The sequence below is a fragment of the Podarcis cretensis genome (genome assembly GCF_951804945.1).
Source record: "Podarcis cretensis genome assembly, chromosome: 3".
Lineage (NCBI taxonomy): Eukaryota > Metazoa > Chordata > Lepidosauria > Squamata > Lacertidae > Podarcis > Podarcis cretensis.
Genome location: NC_137172.1, coordinates 61,529,428 through 61,551,357, shown reverse-complemented (window position 1 = coordinate 61,551,357; position 21,930 = coordinate 61,529,428). Strand labels below are relative to the sequence as shown.

General features: G+C 40.2%; 1 protein-coding gene across 1 annotated transcript in view; it reads left to right on the top strand.

Moving 5' to 3' along the window:
• Window positions 1-21,930, top strand: part of AIG1 (androgen induced 1) — a 74,442-nt gene that overhangs the window by 9,424 nt on the left and 43,088 nt on the right. Inside the window, exons 2-3 of the mRNA XM_079970977.1 lie at window positions 8,534-8,689; window positions 14,297-14,398. Coding sequence (XP_079827103.1) covers window positions 8,534-8,689; window positions 14,297-14,398 — 258 coding nt within the window. The remainder of the gene's footprint in view (window positions 1-8,533; window positions 8,690-14,296; window positions 14,399-21,930) is intronic.

The following is a 21,930-nucleotide window of genomic DNA, read 5'->3' as shown; positions in this document are numbered from 1 at the left end:
TTGTTTTAGTAATATCTTATATGTGTATTTAGAGCTGGAAGCGGATGATCTAATGTTTGGGTCACATAGTGAGGGAGAAGTACAGAAAGAAATGGAGCCTGCAAGCTGGGGTGAGGGGATGGGACATGAACAAATGGAATACCTGGGGGGGAGAGAGATTATTAAAGGAAGCATTCCAGAAAGGCCAATGAAGTGAGGAAGAGAACACGGAGCAGTTGCTGGCACTGATGGTGACTGAGAGGGAAGGGAATCCCATGCCTTCACCTACTGGCCAACGTTTGCTAGAATGCAGCTGTATCATGATCCATACCAGCCACATGTTTGAACATAGTTTGTGTACTAGAATGCAGATAGGTGCTCTTTTGCAGTCACTGAACAGTTTTATGTTTCATTACCAAAATGAGGGGAATTCTAGAAAGCCATCTTCATTTTTAAGGGCACAATTACATCTTGATCCTGTGCAGAGTTAGGCACACCTGAGCCCTTTTGTTTCAGTGTGTTTTGGTGCACTTAACATTGTGTAGGACTAGGCTGTAAGAGTAGCATGCTACTAAAAGGAGCCGTGGGGCACACACCATGCATACTCATTTTTATTTTGTCAGAAGTATGTAAATGCCCTTGCCCTCAGTTTTTCTTTTAGCAGGAAAGTAGGCTATGTGTGTGCATTCTCACTAACTTTCTCTTCCCGTTCTTTAAAAAGCCTGGCTTAGATGTTCCATTGTTTAATTCTCTGGAAATCTGAACTCATAGTATGACGCATGGATGGTGTTGTCAATCTATCCTATCTTTTTCTTTCCAGGATATCCTGGAAAGTGTGTTTTGCCCCCCACCCATCTCATGCCAGTAATGGTTGTTTGTATCTTCATCTAGTTATCTGAAACTATTTGCAGGCACCTGAGTGGGGAACATCTGCATTCTGCTCTTGGTATGCTATGTTCTGTGTGTTGGTCTTAAGGGCAGGGGGTAGGCTTTTGGTAGTGCTTCAAAGCAGGGAGATGAACTAGCTTGCTTTCGTTACTTTCCAATTCTGTACCAGCATTCATGTGTTCAAACCCCAAGAACTCTTCATAGCATGGAGAAACTGTTTGGAATGCAATGACAATATCCCCTTGTTTGCTACTCCTACCTATAAAGTGCAGCCACATTATGCTATCTCACACTCATGAGAACCTTTACTAGCCTTAATCCATGACATTTTAAAGCACTCTTAAAATGTCATCAGAAATAGTTTATAGTCTTTATTTTAAAATCATTTACAAATACAGTGGTACCTCGGGTTAAGAACTTAATTCATTCTGGAGGTCCGTTCTTAACCTGAAACTGTTCTTAACCTGAGGTACCACTTTAGCTAATGGGGCCTCCCACTGCCTCCACACCACCAGAGCACGATTTCTGTTCTCATCCTGAGGTAAAGTTCTCAACCCAAGGTACTACTTCCAGGTTAGCGGAGTCTGTAACCTGAAGTGTCTGTAACCCGAGGTGTCTGTAACCCGAGGTACCACTGTACAACATATTGATGCTGCGCAACAGTCCTACCAGGAAATGTTTTAATTTCACCTTATTTAAATAAGTATTATAAGAAGCCATTTTGTTTTGGATTAAGTGTGCAATCTACTCTGCATGTTAGAGGAAGTTCACATGTACAATTTTTCTGCTATGTATTAGGGGAAAGATTTCACTAAGCTAATCTTAAATCAATCTTACCCCCTCCCTCCAACTGAGCAAGCAATTTATTCATTAAAAGTTTGGGGCTTTCCTCCCACTGGAAACCTTATCCTTAAGCCCAGTTTAGTACAGACAGCTGCAATGCATGTCTCTTCCCCCCTACTTAACTAGCAGTCCCAAATGTTACCTAGTCTGTTACATGGCCTTTCCCACTGTTTGTTGATTCTTGGCATGCTTCCCAGGATATATCACTGATCACATTTGTAGCATTGCGTGTAATATTAATATTTAAGTAAAAATAATGGCGTAGCCTCCAATGCTGAGTAGGAGCCAAACAAAACTGAGCTTTAGAAAAGAAAAAGTAAAATATGTAATCTAATAAAAAAAGTATTCCATCTAAACATATTTGCTGAATGGATGATATAGATTTAATGAAATTATCCTGCCTTGTAAACAGGATATGGAAAGCAATAAAGACAGATTTTGTATGTACAGCTAAACTGAAGGGAGGAAGGAGGGGAATAGCAATTATTAGAAAATGACTTTGGCTAGAGGTTTTCTGTTTTTAAATATATATATTAAAAATGCTGTTCCTTTAAACATGTACCTATGAAGGCCATGTTCACATGTGACAATAAGCCAAGAATGTTGGTTTAATAAACTATACTGTGAACATAGTCTGATCACTTCCATTTCACTCCTTCCTTGACATGAGCGAATGAACAAACCAGGATGTGTCATATCCAGACCTGAGAAATTGCTGGTCCTCCCTTGTGCAAACAGAAGTGCAGTCCATAGGGCCCCCTTGGTGTATCCGTCCTGCTACAAGCAAGTTTAAGGCAATTGTAAATAGTTAAATAACTCGTGGAATAAATTACCAGTGATATCTTTGTTCAGAGTGATGACCTGATGAGACAGCCTGAGTTCTTCTGTTTACAAAGGCTTTGGCGTCGTGGAGGCATTCCCGTAATACCAAAGCCCTAAGTGCTTTCTGAAGCATCATATTAAGTAAAGTATTGTGAGTTGTATTCAGCTAGCCTTTATTCAGAATATACCCATTGAAATTTATGACCATGACTAACTTAGGCCCATTAATTCCAGTGTCTCTACTCTGTGTAAAAGTTAGGTAAAGGTAAAGGTACCCCTGCCCGTACGGGCCAGTCTTGACAGACTCTGGGGTTGTGCGCCCATCTCACTTAAGAGGCCAGGGCCCAGCGCTGTCCGGAGACACTTCTGGGTCACGTGGCCAGCGTGACATCGCTGCTCTGGCCAGAGCCAGAGCCAGAGCCAGAGCCGCACACGGAAACGCCGTTTACCTTCCCGCTGGTAAGCGGTCCCTATTTATCTACTTGCACCCGGAGGTGCTTTCGAACTGCTAGGTTGGCAGGCGCTGGGACCGAGCAGCGGGAGCGCACCCCGCCGCAGGGATTCGAACCGCCGACCTTTCGATCGGCAAGCCCTAGGCGCTGAGGCTTTAACCCACAGCGCCACCTGCGTCCCTCGAGTAAAAGTTAGTTGACTACAAACTTATGTCAATATGAATTCACCATAGCCTTCCCTTAAGACGCCAGTTTCAGTGCCCAACTGGCCTGGCCAGAAGTACAACTGGCCTGGCCAGAAGTACTTCAAGTTATGTGAAGTGCTGCTAGGATGACTGTCATCACACAGTTCCCCCTGGGTTCAGTTGCAGTGTCTCTCTTCCAGCCAGGCCAATACATGGGCCTGGCAATTGAAAGCTTGGTGGATAAGGCCCTCAACTCCCTCTTACCGCATTCTCAAGTTTTTGACTGTCTGTGGTGACAAAACAACAGCCTGCCTGGAAATGCTAGGCGTAGACACTCAAGGCTATGTTGGGTTTGAAACAAAAAGTTACCAAAAACACACGTTGAAGGCCTGTCTTCCTCAGTTGCTGAAAGGCAAAGCAACACAGTCTTTCCCCTTTGTTCCAAATTTCAATAAATGTTAACTTTGGTTTTGTAGGTTCCTCCCTACTTCTTGAATTATGCTCATAGTTAATGTCAGTGATAGATGATGGGGTGGGGCAGCTGTGCTCATCTAACCTCCAGTCATCCATGTTTGCTGCTGTATACTGAGATGGAGAGAAGCCAGAGGACAGCAAGGCTGGCACAGTGCAAACACATTGGCGGAGCCGGTCTAGCGCATTGCTCTGCCAGCATCAACACCAGTTCACTCCTCACCCTCTCTGTCCTGGGATGTAGCAGGGATGTGGACAGCTGGAGGTCAGGTGAGCACCTCCACCCCACTCTTCACTGCTGTTTAATGTGCATGGTGGGAAACATTGCTTGCTGGGGACTAGAACAACCCATTGGTGACCTGAAGCAAATGAGAAGGGAAAGAAGCTTTCACCTGGCATAGATATATAAACATTGAACAGCTTAGTGTCAGAACCATGTCGTAGTCCCTCGTGATTTATCTGAACATAATACACTGGATTCTATAGGATTAGGTGACTGTTGCCCATTTAATGCCAGTCTAAACTTTATAAGCAGTGAGATGGAAATAAACCTGCTGAGGAACCAACTGGTTTGATCTCAAGGACAGTGGCCCAGTCAATCACACTTCCAGTAGTAAAAGAGATAAGTCGTCTGACTTAATGTTTCCTTATTTGATAGTATCTTCAACCACATTTTCTGCTTAAGCTTAATGTGTGTTCACCTCACTACACCATGCCAAAGGATTGACAAATGACTACAAGAAGTACACAGAGGTGACAGGAAAAGTCATAACAGATAATCTGGGGAAATAAATCATATTCCGCTTGCTTCAAAGGAAAACACACTTGTGGATCTGGCAGACTTGCAAGGTGAAGGTTATGTGACCTGGCAGGTTTTCAAGCAATTTGTTTTGCGTGCTGAAAGATCTAAATGCTTTTGCTACCATTTCCAGCTGCTGCCTTTTTGAGTTGATAGTATATCCTTCCATTCAAATCATCCTTCTGGGAGAAATGTTTCTGGGTATTAATGATCTCCAGAATGCCTAAAGATCTGGATCAGGTAGCTATGTACCATCATGGTTGTTTAATTATAGTCATCCATCTATATCTATTAATTAAAAGGGTCTGCTCTGACTATAACGTTGAGGAATTCACCTGAATCTTTGTTTGTTTTATACATATTCAAACCCATTTTATGATTATATTACGAGGAATATAAATTGTGCGGTTAATGTGTGTAACCACCAGCCATTGTGCACATTCACCAGGCCTTGTAGAGAATGTGCACATAATCCTTCTATGAAGAGGGAATTGTGCACATTTCCCTGTCTTGTCTACCTCAGAGCCATATTTCTGCAAACCTAAGAGGAAGACATCTGATTGTTCAAGGGTCAGTTTTCCCTAACCTGGTACCCTCCAGAAGTAGTTGGACTCCCATCAGTACCAGCCAGAATGGACAGTGATCAATAATGACAGAAGTTGTAGTCCAAACTATCTGGTGGGCACCAGATTGGGGAAGCTTGATAGTCATTTCAAACAAACTTTAGCAAGTAAAAGGTGTGATAGAAAAATTATGTTGTTGCTATTGTTGCTGTTATCCATAGCAACATCAGTATTTAATTTTATTACATATTCACCACATTACTGTACCTTATTCACCGTAAGGTTCCAGGGTGGGTTGCAACAATTTAGAAGACAGTATTAAAAACAGTTTGAGACAGGCACAAGAATAGGGTGGGTCCTATAGATGTCAAAGGCCAGGGCAAAGAGATGCGTCTTCAGCATACTACGGGAACAGCATTATGAAGATGCCAGTCATGGTTCCGAGGGGAGGGAATTCCATAACCTAGGAACTCCACAAAGAATGCCCTCTTCCAGGTCACACACACACCCTATGAGCCTATAGAGTGGAGAAACTACCAAGAGTAGTTGCAGATCTTTACACTTCAACAGGCTCTATAGGGAAGGAGTCTGTCTTTCAGATATTTGGGCAGGCTTCACATTTGTAATTATGCCTATGCTACTTCATGCAGCTTTCTATAGGACTGAAGTATGCATCCACTGACACCCTAGAGGTGTCTTCCGTGTTGTTCTTATGGCTCTCTTAACCCACATGTGAGGAAGTGGTTTGGAAATGGCTGGTGATTCGTAGGACATGTGATTGTAAAGACACATTTATCACGAGACGCTGTGACGTTTGGCAAAGATTCCCCCCAAATGGCTCATCAGATGTGTTTCTTATACTTGTCTCTCATTATTGAAATGCTACAGGGATACATATCTCCATCCATGTCCTGTCCACTTTGCTGCATGCATTTGGGGACATAAGTAGTGAAGTGGCCAACATACTCAGCTTAGCTGAATGGAGGCATGGGTGGCTGGCTCCCCTCTGTGACCTTGTTATAACACCACTGCTGATGGAGACAGGCTTAGTTTATGATTGATCAGGAAATGTACAACTTATATCCCCTTAGAGAATGGGTGTGTGATTTTCTTTGAAACAGTTGTTTTCTTATAGCTTGAAAAAAAAATCTCAGTTACGAAAATAAAAAGCCCATTAGGTCATATCTCAAAATGTTGCCAATGCAGTATTGTCCCCCAACACACATTATGGAATGTCTCACTTAACATTAAAAGGGATGTCAAGATGCTTTCCACCATTGCCTTCGGGAGACGGTTCTATGTTGTCATTGATTTCATAGCTAATAAGTATTTCCTTGGGATATGCCTACATTTTCTTATTCCCATATCCATGAGATTGTGTTTAGCAGTAATTCAAATTAGAAACAAATTTGTATCTTAACTATTCGTATTCATGAGGGTTTCTGTGGTCTGTTCTATGCAGAAGAGTGATTGTTAGCTTTCGGAAGTGCACAAGATTTTACATCTTAGTAGACTTGCTTCTGAGAAGACATAGTTAGGATTGTGCCATAAGTCCTATTTAGTTCCGTGGAATCTACTCCTAGGTAAGGAGGCCTAGGACTGGCGCCTTTGATTCCTATTCACAGGTGGACAGAATGAAGGCAGCCATTTAGTGTGAGGCTTAATCAATTAACAGGTTTTAGTAATGTAGCTATCCTTGATTATTCCTAGAAAAGTATTGGTCTCTTAATGTGGTCACATCTTTGAGATGGTCTTCATCATCATTGCAGCAAGGTGTTGTTTATTTTAGGGTCTTCCTTCAAATTGTGTTGTTGTCCTTCACATTGCTGTGCTTCTGAAGGCCAGTTGGTCAGGCACAGGAATATAATTCTAAGCAGGTAATACTGGAAAGAATCAGTTTGAAAGCCAGCTTGCATGCAGAAGAAATGCTGCATTACAGCTTGCTGTAATACATTTAAAAATAGCAGTAATATTTTTGAAATATATATAAAAAATAAAAAATTGGCCAGTAGCACCTTAGAAACCAACTAAGTTTGTTCTTGGTATAAGCTTTCGTGTGCATGCACACTTCTTCAGATACACAGATAATATTTTTATTATTTATACCCCATCCATTTGCCTGGGTTTCCCCAGCCACTCTAGGCAGTTTACAGTACTTATAAAAACATAGTAAAACATCAGACATTTAAAACTTCCCGATACAGGGCTGCTTTCAACCATTTTTAGACAAGAACACATGTTTATATGATTGGGGACCTGCTAGCTCAATTACTGGGTTAGATTACAGGAAGCATAGGATTTCATTTCTGCAGATAAAAATGAGCAACCTGTTGGAAGCTGGATCCATGTCCATCCTATATTGGAAAGCCAGTCAAGAAAAGCTGGCAATACAATTGTTAGCATTATTATTACCTCACATCAGTTGGCTAGTTATCAGTTGGCTGTAAATCTGTAATATTCCAGACCCTCACCAGGATGAGATTACTGTCGTGTCTTCAGCCCACACATTTTGGGAAAAGCAGCCAAAAAACTTTTATGTCCTAAGCATGTTAGCAGAGTCTTTGAATTCTTGCTGAATTCTGATCAGGTTATCAAGGGCTCAACTTCATAATATAATCTAGGGTAGAGTATTAATCATAACAAATTATGTGGGCCAGACTTGAGCAGCGCCATTTCTTAAGTGTTTCAGGTGTTGACAGGGAAGGTTGAAGATAACTGCCACCCATTCTCTTTTATTCAAATTTCATCTTGCTATGAATAGAGTTGAGGAGCTGGGAAACACTTGGGACTTTGAAGTAGGTACTTTTATAGTGAAAAGCAGGACTTTTACTATGTTAGCTTTTTGGACAAACTACCACTGCTGTACTTTAGCACCACCTCTGCAGATGGCCAGATGGTGGCATTGCAGGGATCAGATGACCCAATTCAGCAGAGGTTTGGTGACATGAGACCAACAGAGTCCTACCAGGTCTTACAAAGCTGTTAACTCTGGCTCATTCTGAAGAATTTAGCACTGGTGGCACTCTAGACCACAAGCCCTGACAACCTTGAGACCTTTTGCATAGTCATGTTCATCCACCAGCCCTGATTCTGTCTTGAATTCTCTCTCACACACCCCTTTTCACTGTCTGCATCGCGTTCTAAAATTCCTTTGTGATGGCCTCTTTTCTGTTTCCTCATTTCCATGTTAGTGGTTTTTCTGATGTGCCTGATTACTGCCACACACCCTTTCCTTGTGGCATTCTTTCTGCTTGGCTTCCTGTGTGAGAAGATTCCTCACACAAGGGTAACCTCTGGTATTTTCAATGTATATCTTAGAAAATGGCTTAACAAAATCACTACTGTAAAAACAACTGCATTGGTCTTATTTACAGCAGAGATGGTGTATATTGGCACTCTAATATTTTAATCCACAGCCAGAATGGAAACTTTGGATGTCCTGGCCTGGCTGCCGCAACATCATAATGAAACTATTGGAACTGTACAGCCTTCAAGATATACAGAATATATATCTTTAATTTTTTAATGCAGGTTATTCAAGCGGTCTTTTTCGGGATCTGCGTATTGACAGACCTTTCCAGCCTCCTTACTAAAGGAAATGACAGCCAAGAACAAGAAAGACAACTAAGAAAACTCATTTCCCTCCGTGATTGGATGATGGCTGTCTTAGCTTTCCCTATTGGAGTTGTAAGTACCATGCAAAGTAATTAACTTCCAGTTTGAGACATGTAGCCCCCACATAGCTCATAGTATACAGTCGACTAGCAACTTGCACACATTTAACTTGTACAAAGTCTCACGTGGACTCGGGGAGCTTTTAAAGCCCCAAACTCCCATATTAATCAAACCTCCCACCACCCATATCTCTGTCCTGTCTGGATTGAGTTTTGGTACATTCACTCTCATCTAGTTAATCACCCATGCTAAACATTAATTCAAAGTTTTCTCACTGTGGTGAAAAGAAGAAATAGAGCCAAGAGCTATTTGCACACTGGTGGCATTAATCTTAAGTCTTTGGACAGCTTCTTCCAGCAGTTCCATGAGGGTGTTTAACAGTGACGCTGGATGGAGAACATAGAATCTTAGAGCACTCTGTAGGACTTCCCCCATTCCAACAATTCCTCATCTTCTTAAGCAAGGACAGAACCTATACATTTCTCTGTTATTTCTATTCTTAATTCATACAGCAGTAATGTGTAAAGCAGAAAATTCCACAATTTATTAAATTCAAATACTGTGTGCAATAGTGGCTTCCGTATTATTGTTATTTTTAGAAGCCCTAAGTGTGCCAGTGTGTAGTAAAGAATAGAAAGCATCATTTAGTTGTGTCTAATACATTTTTTGTCCTTTAACCTTATTTTCAGTTCCTACTATTATATTTCAGTTAGTTTTTCTTTTACTCATAGCAATACAGCATCATAACTGATGATGTGAAAAATGAGATAAAACAGAAATGTAAGGGGGAAGACAACCCAATGCATTGGGTAATCAAACTTGCACTCTTATACATGATCACTGAAACTATAGCAGTCTAAATAAGAGAGAGGCTCTCCAAAAGAGTAGGAAAAGGTCCAGAAAATGGCAACTAAAATGATCAGTGGAATGGAGCAACTCCCCTATGAGGAAAGGTCGCAGCATTTGAGGCTAGAGTAAGAGGTGATACGATAGAAGTTTGTAAAATTATACATGGCATGGGAAAAGTGGATAGAGAAAAGTTTTTCTCCCTCGTTAACACTAGCACTCAAGCTGAATGCTGAAATATTCAGGACAGATAAAAGAAAGTACTTGAAGCAACACATGGGTATGGTTCTTACTCCCACAGGAGGCAATGATGGCCACTAACTTGGATGGCTTTCAAAGAGGATTACAGAGATTTGTGGAGTCATGGTGGTGTGGCTATGCTCTGGCTCCATGGAGGCAGGAGTGCTTCTGAATACCAGTGGCTGGAGACTGCAGGAGGGCAGAGCTCTCTTGTGCTTAGGTCCTTGCTTGCAGGTTTCTGGCAGGCATATGGTTAGCCACTGTGAGAACAGGATGCCGGATGGGCCATTCCACATGACTGTTACTATGTTCTTTAAAAAAACAACACTGAATTCTGTTCTTTCTAATTAAGCTTTTTTAAAAGATCAACATTTATAGAATGACAAATTGCAGCTACATCTTGTTCAACCACCTTTGCACTAATGTGTGTTCCCCCCTTCCCTCTTTTTGAATCACTAGTTTGTTTCCTGATTTCAAATTCTTAGTCAGATGACACCTTGTCATGTTGCTTTTAAAGTAGAATAGGGAAATGGAAATATTTCTTCACCATGGAAGAGGGACATTGTTTTCTTCGTATTATTCATCACGTTGCCCATGCTGCTGGGAAGCGAGACTGGATATTACAAGCTAGCTGGTTCTAGCTATACAAATCATTCACAAGTTTTGTTTAGAAGCTGAAGGAACTGAAGGCTCTGGTTGTAGAACTATTTAACTTTATTGCAACTTTGCCTGATTGCTGGATGTATTTGCAGGAGATGCAGAAACTCACAGGAGATGTAGAAAATCACATTTTAATTTTGCATGACTTCACAGTAATGTCACAACCTCATGCATTATGCACGTTCACAAGGCAGCATTTCCACGCATCGGGCATGATTATGTAAGCCTTTGTCTCACAACGAAGAGCTTTGCTACATCCTGCAAATAAAGCCATGGAATCTAATTGGTGCCACTGATGAAAAACAGTATTCTGCATTCATTTTATTTCTAATAAAGACATGTTCTTACAATGCAGTTTACAATATAAATGTTTAAACTAAAGAACTGAACAAATATAATAAAAGCAGCACCAGATAAAATCATATATAGAGGGCCAGCACTGAAATCAATTGAAAACTTGGTGGGATTAAGAAAAAATGTTTTCGGGACTGCTTAAAGGCTGCACAACAGGGAGCCAAGCAGGGTTATCATGAAACACATATTCTCTGTGTTCAACAGTTGATTGGATACATGTGTCAGGCACTGTTTTATGATTCTGATTAGCTTCAGAGTTACAGCACTAATTAGTTCTCAAAGCATTATCAGCTATTTTCTGGGCTGGTTTCACAGGATTTTTAGAGGAGCATGATGGTTTGTAGGGGCGTTCTAATTTTGTAAGAGATTTGAATTGTAAAATCCAATTGGATCTCTCTGAAATATGGAGTAGAGGATCCAAAGGCTCAAACAAACAAACAAATAAATGCCCTTCATCCAAAGGTCAGAGGCTGGTTCACAACATAAAAATCCAAAATGACAACACAAAATGCATAATAAAACAAAAACTCATTTAAAAGGCTACAAAATGTTAATTAGCCAAAGGCCTGGTTAGAGAGAAACCTACCCATTGTTGTATGTGCATTTGTAAAGAAAATAAAATTGATTTGTGTGATAGCTACATGCCTGTATTTTCTGAAGTGGAAACTGACTAAAATTAGAATTGTTCTTTTATGCATCCTTTTCGTACCCCAGGCATACCTGTGTTTTGGGCTTTCGTTAAACAAATCTGGCCACCTGGAACACCAGATGGTTGCAGCCAGTTTTGCTGAACCACTTCCATCCATAGGCTGACTTTGGTTAGGAGACAGATGGAACTTCCTATCTTCTGCTCTCTCTTTTTTCACTTTTACCTCACTGGCAAAGTATAAGTTTTCGTTGCTTCACAAGATACTTCATGTGCTCGCCAACTCTGTTGGACTCACTCCATTATGATTCAGCTCAACTCACTTTAATTCATTAATATCAGGCCTGTTTTTGTTTCTTTAATGTAGCCCTGAAAGTTCATTTCATGATGTATGTTTCATATGCCAGTTGTGTTTCACAAGGTCACCCTAACCCCTTGCAGTACAATATGTCGTCTTAGAAAAACGGGGGATTTGCATCATTTTCTCTGTTGTCCTGCCTTTCAGTCAGTTGCATGTCAACTGCACAAAGGGGGAGGGGGATGTGTGCCAACCCCAGTATTGGCACAAGAAAGGGAGCTACTTCTTGCAGAGCCTTTTTACTTGCAGTGCCTTGCATGTGGTCCATCATAACTTATTTTTCCTGGCACAAATCTTAAGTTAGCTTGAGCAGGCATCAGTACTCATCCTAACAGATGGACAAATATATTTGAAGCTAGGGCGCTATGCATTGAGAGAGAAGCTTTCTAGTATAGCATTGAGAGAACAGCTCCCAAATTCTTCTTGTATGGCTAAGAGAAGATCTGTTTTCCATAGCAAAAGTTCCGCTTTCGGGTGATTGAAAAGGTCACAATAGATGTTCCCGTCAAAAACTCAGGCAAATGAACCTCCATTGTAGGCTATTTAGTTCATATTCACAACACTTGCAACACTTATTCCTTCCAAACTATGACAGCAATCCTCTGTGCATTTGAAATATGGGAGCACAATAAACTAATTTATTTATGGCTCTATCACAAAAATGTATCAAAGCGGTTTACAACAGTAAAAATAAGATAAAGCCATACAATAAAAGCATAACACAGAGTTTTCCAAACTTTCATGTTGGTGACTCCCTTTCTAGACATGCATCATTTCATGACACAGTAATTCAGTTTTACTAGCAAACCGGAGGTTAAACTAGGCCCTTTCCAGCCTTAGGAAGAGTGTGGAGAGCATTTGCGCGACACACCTGCAGCCAACACACTAACATGTCGTGACACACAGTTTGGAAAGCTCGGGCATAACAAGTTAAAAACAACAAAGTTAAAAACAAAGATCAGTAATCAGATGTGTAAGGGTAAAGGACCCCTGGATGGTTAAGTCCAGTCAAAGGCAACTATGGGGTTGCGGTGCTCATCTCACTTTCAGGCCAAGGGAGCCAATGTTTGTTCACAGACAGTTTTCTGAGTCATGTGGCCAGCATGACTAAGCTGCTTCTGGCGAACCAGAGTAGTGCATGGAAATGCCATTTACCTTCCCGCCGGAGCGGTACCTATTTATTTACTTGCACTGCCATGCTATCGAACTGCTAGGTTGGCAGGAGCTGGGACAGAGAAATGGAAGCTCACCCCGTTGCAGGGATTCGAACCACCAACCTTCTGATCAGCAAGCCCAAGAGGCTCAGTGGTTTAGACTGCAGCAGCACCCGCGTTGTATTCTGCAGGAGTGAGCCAATGACACTAAAGGCTCAGTTTCTTATTGTTGTCAAATGAGCCTCACCAACTTGGGGAAACGATCAGAGACACTGCTGCAGATGATCTCAGTGATCAAGCTGGGATATAAGAGTTCAGGCGATCCCTGAGGTATCCTGGACCTAAGTTGTTCAGGGCTTTGTAAATTAATACAAGAACCTTGAACCTTGGCTCAAAGTAGATGGGCAGCCAGTGCAGATGTTTTCACAACGGTGTCACATGTTCTCGACCTGAAGCTCCTGTCAGCAATCCACATAATTTCTCTTTTACATTCAGATTATCCCTGTTCTCGTGAACTGGCCTGTGATCTTTGAATGAAGGGCAATATATAAATTTAATAAACAATAATAATTCATTGTTTCTTGCTCAATAAAGCCAAATGGCATGCATTTGACTTTAGCAAAATGGAACATATTTCCATTGGCATGACTTGATTACAGTTCTTGCTGTGTCCGTAAATGATGGGCAGGGTATTCTAGTTGTTCTTGTTTTGAATCAGGACAATACTTACTAGCTCCCTCTACTTCGAAATGAACTCCTTCACATTTGTCACCATTATTGACTTCACAAAAATTGTGTGTGATTGTTACTAGCTCAGAGGCTTGTATATCAAAATATGTGTTTTATAACCTAAATATAAAAAGTAGGACAGAAGATGTACATGCTTTTGGAATATGAAATTACCAAATTGTTGGATGACAAATCAAGAACTTAATGTTTTTATAAATTAAAGAGTAGTTTAAAAAGAAATCTTGCCTAAAGTTCCACTTATTTAAAAAATGTGGAAATTTTGAAAGGGAAGAAAACAATTTCCCATGTTTTAATATTATGCCTATTTCCAGATTTTCTATGTCTCAGGATAGCATGTGTGGGTAGACGGCTTTATGTGTGCAAAATTCACTTCTGACCACAAGACCGATATCTGGAGAATAGGCAGAGAGATTATTCCCAGTGACACAGCATTGGGCTATGCCAGATATATACTGTGCATTTAAATCAATTAAAAGGAAATTTCTCTTAGAGCAACAGCAGTATTTATTTTTACACCATTAAAAGGAAGTGTTAAATGTTAACACAGTACTTTGCCTTTCTTTAACAAAGAACAAACATTTTCTTTCTTTCTGTTTCCCTCCTTGCTCCAGTTTGTCGTAACAATGTTTTGGAGCATCTACATCTATGACAGAGAACTAGTTTACCCAAAGCTCCTTGATAATTTTATACCACCTTGGCTGAATCATGGAATGGTGAGTACGCTTTCCTTGCTTTTAAAGAACATTGTTAATTGGTTTATTTCATTGTTGAGATCATATATGCTGAAATGTGCACAATGAAAAATATTCAAAGATGTTTACAGAGAGGATTTTTTAAAAAAGAAAGAAAGAAAAGGTTTTCTGTAACAGCTGGAGGATCAACCCTCATCTAATTTAAACTTAACTGTACAAGTTCTTGTGCTGTGTATATGACACAATATTAATAAGGTATCTTTTTTTACCAAAGATTTGAGCGGTGTTCATGTAGAAGATAAGTATGTTGAGAGGTAGCTCTGAGCTGCATGTTTACCCTGCCCCTTGACCAATGAGTTCTATAAAATGCACAGGAAGCTTGCACACATGGAGAAGACTCCCATTTTGCTGAAATTAATAACTGCAATTGTGGGGACAGGAGAAGAAGTGTGAGTTTGTGTACAGGGCCAAGTGTGCGACCCAGAGTATTTTTCAACACTATTGCGCTATTTTCTGAGGAACAGGTGCTATCTTCTGGTTGTCTGTAGTCAAAGAATATTAGAACACATGGTAGATAAAATTTAAAATACGGCTTTTGCTGTGTTATCTTTTCATATAAACAAATACTTCTGTACAGAGAAGTGCCCACCCCTGACAGTCTCTCCCTGGTGGCCCCCTGAGTCACCCAAAAAGCGCTCCTAGTTTTCAGTGATTATCTCTTTCCCCACAGCCCATCTCATGCAGGAAGTTGTCCCAACCAACAGAAGTGGTGTTTTGGAGCGATTGGGGGCTGCCAGTGGCAGAAGAGGATGGGAAAATCACCTTCTACTGAGCCCCCCTACCAGAAATGCTCTAGATTGGGGTCCCCAACCCTTTGGACCTTGGGAACACAACTGGAAATAACAGACACCACAAAATACCCAGTTTGCTGGAAAAAAACCTGGTGATGCTCATAAGCTCCACCTCAACCTCCCAAAACTGGAAAAACATATCTACACGCCCTCTCCAAATAAAACACAGGCAAACAAAGCAGTATACCCTCCACAAAAAAGTAGCCAAAGGGAAAGGAGGAAAAAACTGTCTCAATTAAAAAAGAATTGGGGAGGGGCACTAATGTGCCTGGCACACTTGATGTCACATCACATCATTCGTACACACTTCTTGAAGTGTAGGTTGGCATGTTGTTTTATTTCTAACTTCTAACATTGCAGCAGGCCTCATTAAAAGCCCTTTTAAAAAACAAATGGTTAAGTCCTGTCAGTTTCTGTTTATCCAAATGTTCCTATGACTATAGAAACATTTGGCTGTTAGGGGTTTTCACCACTTCACTGCCTAATGGCTTCTGATGCGTTAGCTATCTCATTATCTTCATTGATAATTCTAATTCTAATTCAGTCTGATGCTTTGTCTATCATAGCATCACATCTGGGATGAGATGATGAAGTCCCCCCCCCCTTTCCTTTTCTTTGTAATAGAGAGAAATCTCTTATTTTTAGCATGGGGCCATATTAACACTTTACAGAGGAACAGAGCCATCATTTTGGCATCAGCTTTTGAGGTAAAAACACAGATGAAAAATAAGGCAATAATGTTACCTGTAAATTAGCTGACTTGTTGTGTTCAATAACAGCTAGGGTGATTGTTCTGAGCACTAAGGGACTGACCTTAATAGGTTCAGGTAGTTCACAATAAACCATTTTAGGAATCATTCAAAAATGAATACGGTAGTTTGAGGATTTAATTTCTACTCTCACTAGTGACAGGATTTAATTTCTACTATCACTAGTGACAGATTTATTTTAACCTTACAACAACTCTGTAAAGAAGAACAGCATTAATTACATTACAGATAGGCAACCAAAGCTAAGAGATAGTATTTTCCCTACGACTACTTATAGTACAAGCCCTAACCAAGTCTTTTCAGAAGTAAGTCCGGTCATATTCAAAGGGTCTTACTGCCAGTAAGTGGAGTTAGCATTAGCGGTTGGTGGCATGGGGTAGGCAGATTGGCTTTGCCACTGCATCCCCACCACACTGAACTCCCTCTTCCTCTCGGTAACTGGCAGTCATGGGAAACTAGGGGGTTAGCATCGAGGGCTTCCTAACTTGCAACCGAGTGCCTTGGCTACTATGTTACAGTAATTCTACCAATTGAATAGGATTTATGCCATGGATGCCACTGAAAATTTTCCTCTCTCTGCCTTCAATGCAACTTTCTGGCCTGAGGGGCATGAACCCAACAGTCATCTTTACTGTTTATACTCATGTGGCTCAAGTGTTGACATACCATCCAGCCATCCATTAACCTTGAAACTCAAGTCCTTGGTTTGTATAATTCTGCCATCTTCATGCTTATTTGCAATTCATCAGTTATTTGTTATCCTTGCTTTAATTACAAGATCAAAAACAGAGGAATGTTTTCAAGGAAAGAGCTAAGGAGGGTGATAGTATTAAAGAACAAAATGGCTGGGAGGAACAAGCCGAGCTTCCTTAATGGTTTTCTGAATATTTGTCCTTTTAAAATACGTGAATTTCTTGGTTAATTTAAAACAAATGCAGGTTTAGAGTGCTGTGTTGGCTGAGCTCCAAGAAGCATTCAAGCTTACGTGCTGGTCCTAAACAGTTTACTTAGAAACAAATCCAGCCGATTTCAACATAACCCATTTTCGGGATGTAACCTTACAACCAAACCCCATCCCCACCTGCAGTTCCACAAGTTTTTTCTAAAATCCCGTAATGATATGAGCTAAGTAAGAATCTGCCACAGTTGTACTAAAATTTCTGCTTTAATTTTCTGATACTGCGTATTAAGGGGAAATAGTAACAGTGATATAGAAAAGGTAGATAAATAACACTCTGTACACACAGAGAGATAGATATATGTATATATAAAGACACACAGTATATAGGGGTTAAATGATAATGCGCTTTTATCTTGTATTTTTATGTTGTGAACTGCCTGAGATCTACAGATGAAGGACAGTATACAAATTTAATAAATAAATAAAAATAGCAATGTGGCCATTTCTGATTAAATTAACCTCTTTACATTCTGGCTTATCTAAAATAGTTTCCAGTTTAATCGTTGCTGAGATGATGATAACTATGTTGAATAAGATTTGTATGGGTCTATATTGTAGTGGAATAAGCAGGCAGGAATAACAAAACAGCAGAGAGAGGGAAGGAATGGGAAATGCTACAGGTGGTAACTTCTGAACTTGAATTCCTAATGAATGCTCAATCTCTTAGAATCATAGAATTGCAGAACTCCAAAGATCATCTAATCTTAAACACATATTTTTCATAGCTTATATACAGCAGTGCACTTTTGAAGGTCCGTATTGAAGTGGTCAAGAAGAGATGAGTGTATATTACTTTACACTTACTTACATTGAGTTGTATTTCCCATTTACCCAGTTTGCATAGATACCTGTTGATACCTCTAAGAGGTTAGATAGATCATACGTACGTCTGCAGAACCCATGCTGTCTCTACTTCACCAAGACTTTTTTTTCTATATGCTTTTAAATTCTATCTTTACTAATGCTTTCCACCAGTTTTCCCAGAACAGATGTTAAGCTAACCTACCTATAATTTCCTGGATCCCTTTTATTTAAAAACAAACAAACTGGTGTTACATTGGCCACTTTCCAGTCCTCTGATGGCTATTGATCTTAGGGACAAGTTACATATTTTGGGTAGAAGATCAACAATTTCAAATTTGAGTTCTTTGATGAATCTTAGATGGATGACATTTGAACCTGGTGGTTTGCCCATTTGTCAGTAAGGCAAAAGAGTTAGACTCTTGTTTGTGGGAATATGGTCATTTGTCCATAAGAGCATGGGCAAAAGATTATTATTGCAAGGATGATTTCATAGCAGAAAGCATTGCTTGGAAGCATGATCAACGCATGGAGAGCTCATGCCATCCAATGATTGGTCCACGTAGTATAACATGATCAACTGCGTGGTCTGGTGTGAGAACATGAGACTAATGTATTGTATTGTCTTTTATCTGCTGACTGAGGCAAAGCTCTCTCCTTGAATTTGTATCTTTTCGTGAACACACAATAAAGGCTGTGCTCCAGCAGCTTCTAGAGAGAGCTGCGGCCAGACTTCTTCAACCCATCTTGGCGTGAGACTGATTATTTACAGATGGCGAACGGGTTCTCGTCACTTGTTACCACTATTTTCCTTAGTTCCTCAGACTCCTTTCCTGAAATAGTTAAGGCACAGGGATGAACCCTACATCCTCCACTGTGAAGACAGATGCAAATAAATCATTAGGCTTCTATGCAGTTTCCTTATCCTCCTTTAGCACACTAGTTCCTTGTCAACTATCCTTTGCACATGTAGCAAATAGCATAGCGTTACCTTCAGATTCCTTCCTTGGTAAGCATTCAGATCAATCTACAAAGGTATTTTTTTTACTAAAAAAAAGTAATGTTCTCCATTGCACATTGAATCCTGCTTAGTAAGCTAAAACCTGCCTATTTACAATTAAGAAATGTGGCAAATATGACTTAATCAGACCACAATATGTATTTATATATTAGCATTTCATGGTAGCTCATTTATTTGTTTAATTTGCTTCCATAGCAACTGGATTCCTTCACTTGCTTTTAGAATATTCTTGGTGGTAGTGTTAAGGTTGGGTTTAAAAAAAAAAAAAACCAAATAAACCTATGATCAACTTGGTTTAAGTTTGGCAGGCAACATTTCCTTCAATTGAAGACATATGCAAGAGCTTTGTGGACTTACTGTCCAGTGTCCGCCCCCCCCCCCCGCAAAAAACGCCTTCTGTCTGTAACAGAGTACAGAAAGAAAGAAAATCATGTATGGGTAATAATGAAATCAACTTACGTTTTTGTAGGTTAGCAGCAAATCTTTCTTTCTACTTAAGGAAACGAGCATCATTTCTGCAAAAAGCATTGCATTTAAATAATAAAGACTGTTGAGGTATTGCTATAGTGCTGATGTGGTTGTTGGCATCCATCAATAGAAGAGTGTGTCTTCAGGGGTGAACTCAAACTGTTGGAGAGTTGCAGTGCCTGCTATGGGTGTAGAGACTGATATAGGAGCTACATATTTTGTTGCAACTGGGGCAGATGTAGGTGTCTGGTTGTGCTGGTGTAGGTGCACCATGGCATTTCTCCTTTCTGCACTCCTCCCAGCAGTCATTCCTCCTTTGCTCACTGCTGTGGATAGATGACCTGACTGATTGTCTCCAGGCGTTTGCAGACATCTTTGTAACACAGAGCTTGCCTGCCAGCTGGCCTGATGCATGATGCCAGCTTCCCATAGAGCATGTCCTTGGGGATCATGCCATCTTCCATTCTGTGGACATGACCAAGCCAGCATAGACCTCACTGAGACAGGAATGTGAACATGCTGGAAATGTGGGCTTGGGAGAGCACATCTTTGTTGAGACTCTGTCCTGCCATGTGCTCATGGTAGATGTCTGAAAGTGACAGTGGGCTGTCTTCAGAGGTCAGGCAGAATGAAATTGTGGACATGATCTCTTACCTTCTATACCGCCTGACTTACTGAGTAGATCCATGCACATGGCCAGTCATTCCTTGGTAAATTGTTGCCTATATTTATATGAGAGAGATGAGTATGTGTAGCTATAATACTTTTGAGAAAAAGTATATAATGTAGGATTCACTGTTGAAATTTATGCCAGGAAGAAAACTGGACTTCCTCAATCACAATGTTGTTGTTTTTTTTCTTGGTGATACTCAGAAATACGAATCAAGTTAGACAATAACTTTCACTAGAGGAGGGAAGAAAGCACTCATGGCAGGAGAACAGACTGATAAAGCCTCAGCTATGTGGGATAAGTGGCTTCACTGTAAATTGAGCTATTCAAAAGTGTGTCTCAACATGGTAAAAATTAGCAGGCATTTTGGACACAAGCTTGTGCTGCTTTGGTACTTGTTTTTATAGAGTGCTGGAGTTCTGGGGAAGTTCTGGCACCAAAGATCTACAACCTATGTGGCAGTTATGGCATCTTGGTAGAAGGGAAAGCGTTTAAAACTAAGAAATGTGTCTTTGAATAGCAGAAGCAAGGCAGCAAACAACTGTGCTAAATTCATTAAGTGTCTTTTGTAATATATGAAAACTAGTCATTTCAGGAAAATATAAAACAAGAGGAAACAACATACTGAAAGGAGGAGGTGACAATAGCAGTAGATTGGCAAGCTTTAATTTTATTTATTAAATTTATATCCTGCCCTTCCTCCCAAAGGAGCCCAGGTTGGCAAGTATATGTGCTTTACGTTACTGGGTAGAAAGCTTACAAAGGAACAGAGAAATATTTCAGATTATATAATGAAGGTCTGACATTTCACTTAGCCCAACAAGGCATACATTCTTGCAGTTTCACTAAGTTTCCTATTAAAATTGTCACAGAGAGTAACTGATTTTTCAAAGAAATTTATCTCATTTTCCTGCATATTCTGAACTTAAAGGGAGTATGAATGTTTCACCCTCCGAACTATAAAGCCATTAAAAAACAAAACTATTATGATAATATGTTTAGTACATACTATATCTGAGGCTTTGACTGAATCTAATTTGTTCTCGGTTATCTGATTGCTAGATAGTTGCATTAGTATATGCCTGAAATACTTGTTCGTGCATTCATGCTATCAGAGAGAAATGCAATGGCTTAAGTTTTAAATGGCAAGGATCCAAACAACTCGCAACTAATTCCATTTCTTGAACAGCAACTGTCCTCTCACTCCAGTACCACATGGCAACACACTTTTGAAAATGGGCAGACTTCCAAAATGGATTCTTAATATGGCATATGAGCATTTGCTGTTAAAAGAAAACAAGTCAGAAACCACAGTGCATATGCCCAAGTCCTTAAGCACACCTAAAGTAATTATTTGGATCCCAACTGCCTAGAAGCAGTAATCAGTATTATTTATTGATAGCATGATGATGATATACTTCCTGTGGCTATTTCCTGGGTACATAGCATATGAGACCAAGACTTGGTAAACAATGGCAGATTAACATGGGAGAAGATTTGCATTAATCACAGTATAGATCTATAGTCTCCAGCCTTCTGCCTCAAAATAACCCTTTCCTTAGCTCCCTCCTCCAAACCATGGCTTGCAAATTGGGAATGAGTCTCAGGAAGACATGCTCTGTCTTCTGGTTTCCCAGTGTAGTTTCGTCATCTTCTGTTGTTGGCAAATGCTCTGTTGTGGTTAAGCCAATGTTCCACTTCACTTGGATTTCAGAATTACTGAGCAAGAATTTAGAAATGTTGATATAAATAACATAAATCTTGAAGAAATCACACACATTAGACTGTTCTTTTGATCTATGTTTTGGGACTACAACTCCCATCATCCCTAGCTAATAGGTACAGCGATCAGGGATGTTGGGAATTGTAGTCCCAAAACATCTGGAGGGCCGAGTTTGGGGATGCCTGATCTATACAATCTGTCATTACTGGACACATCTCTGTCAGTCATTTGTATCTGGTTGCCTTGAAAGAAAAAACTGCAAATGCTTCTCAGTGGTCATCTGCCGGG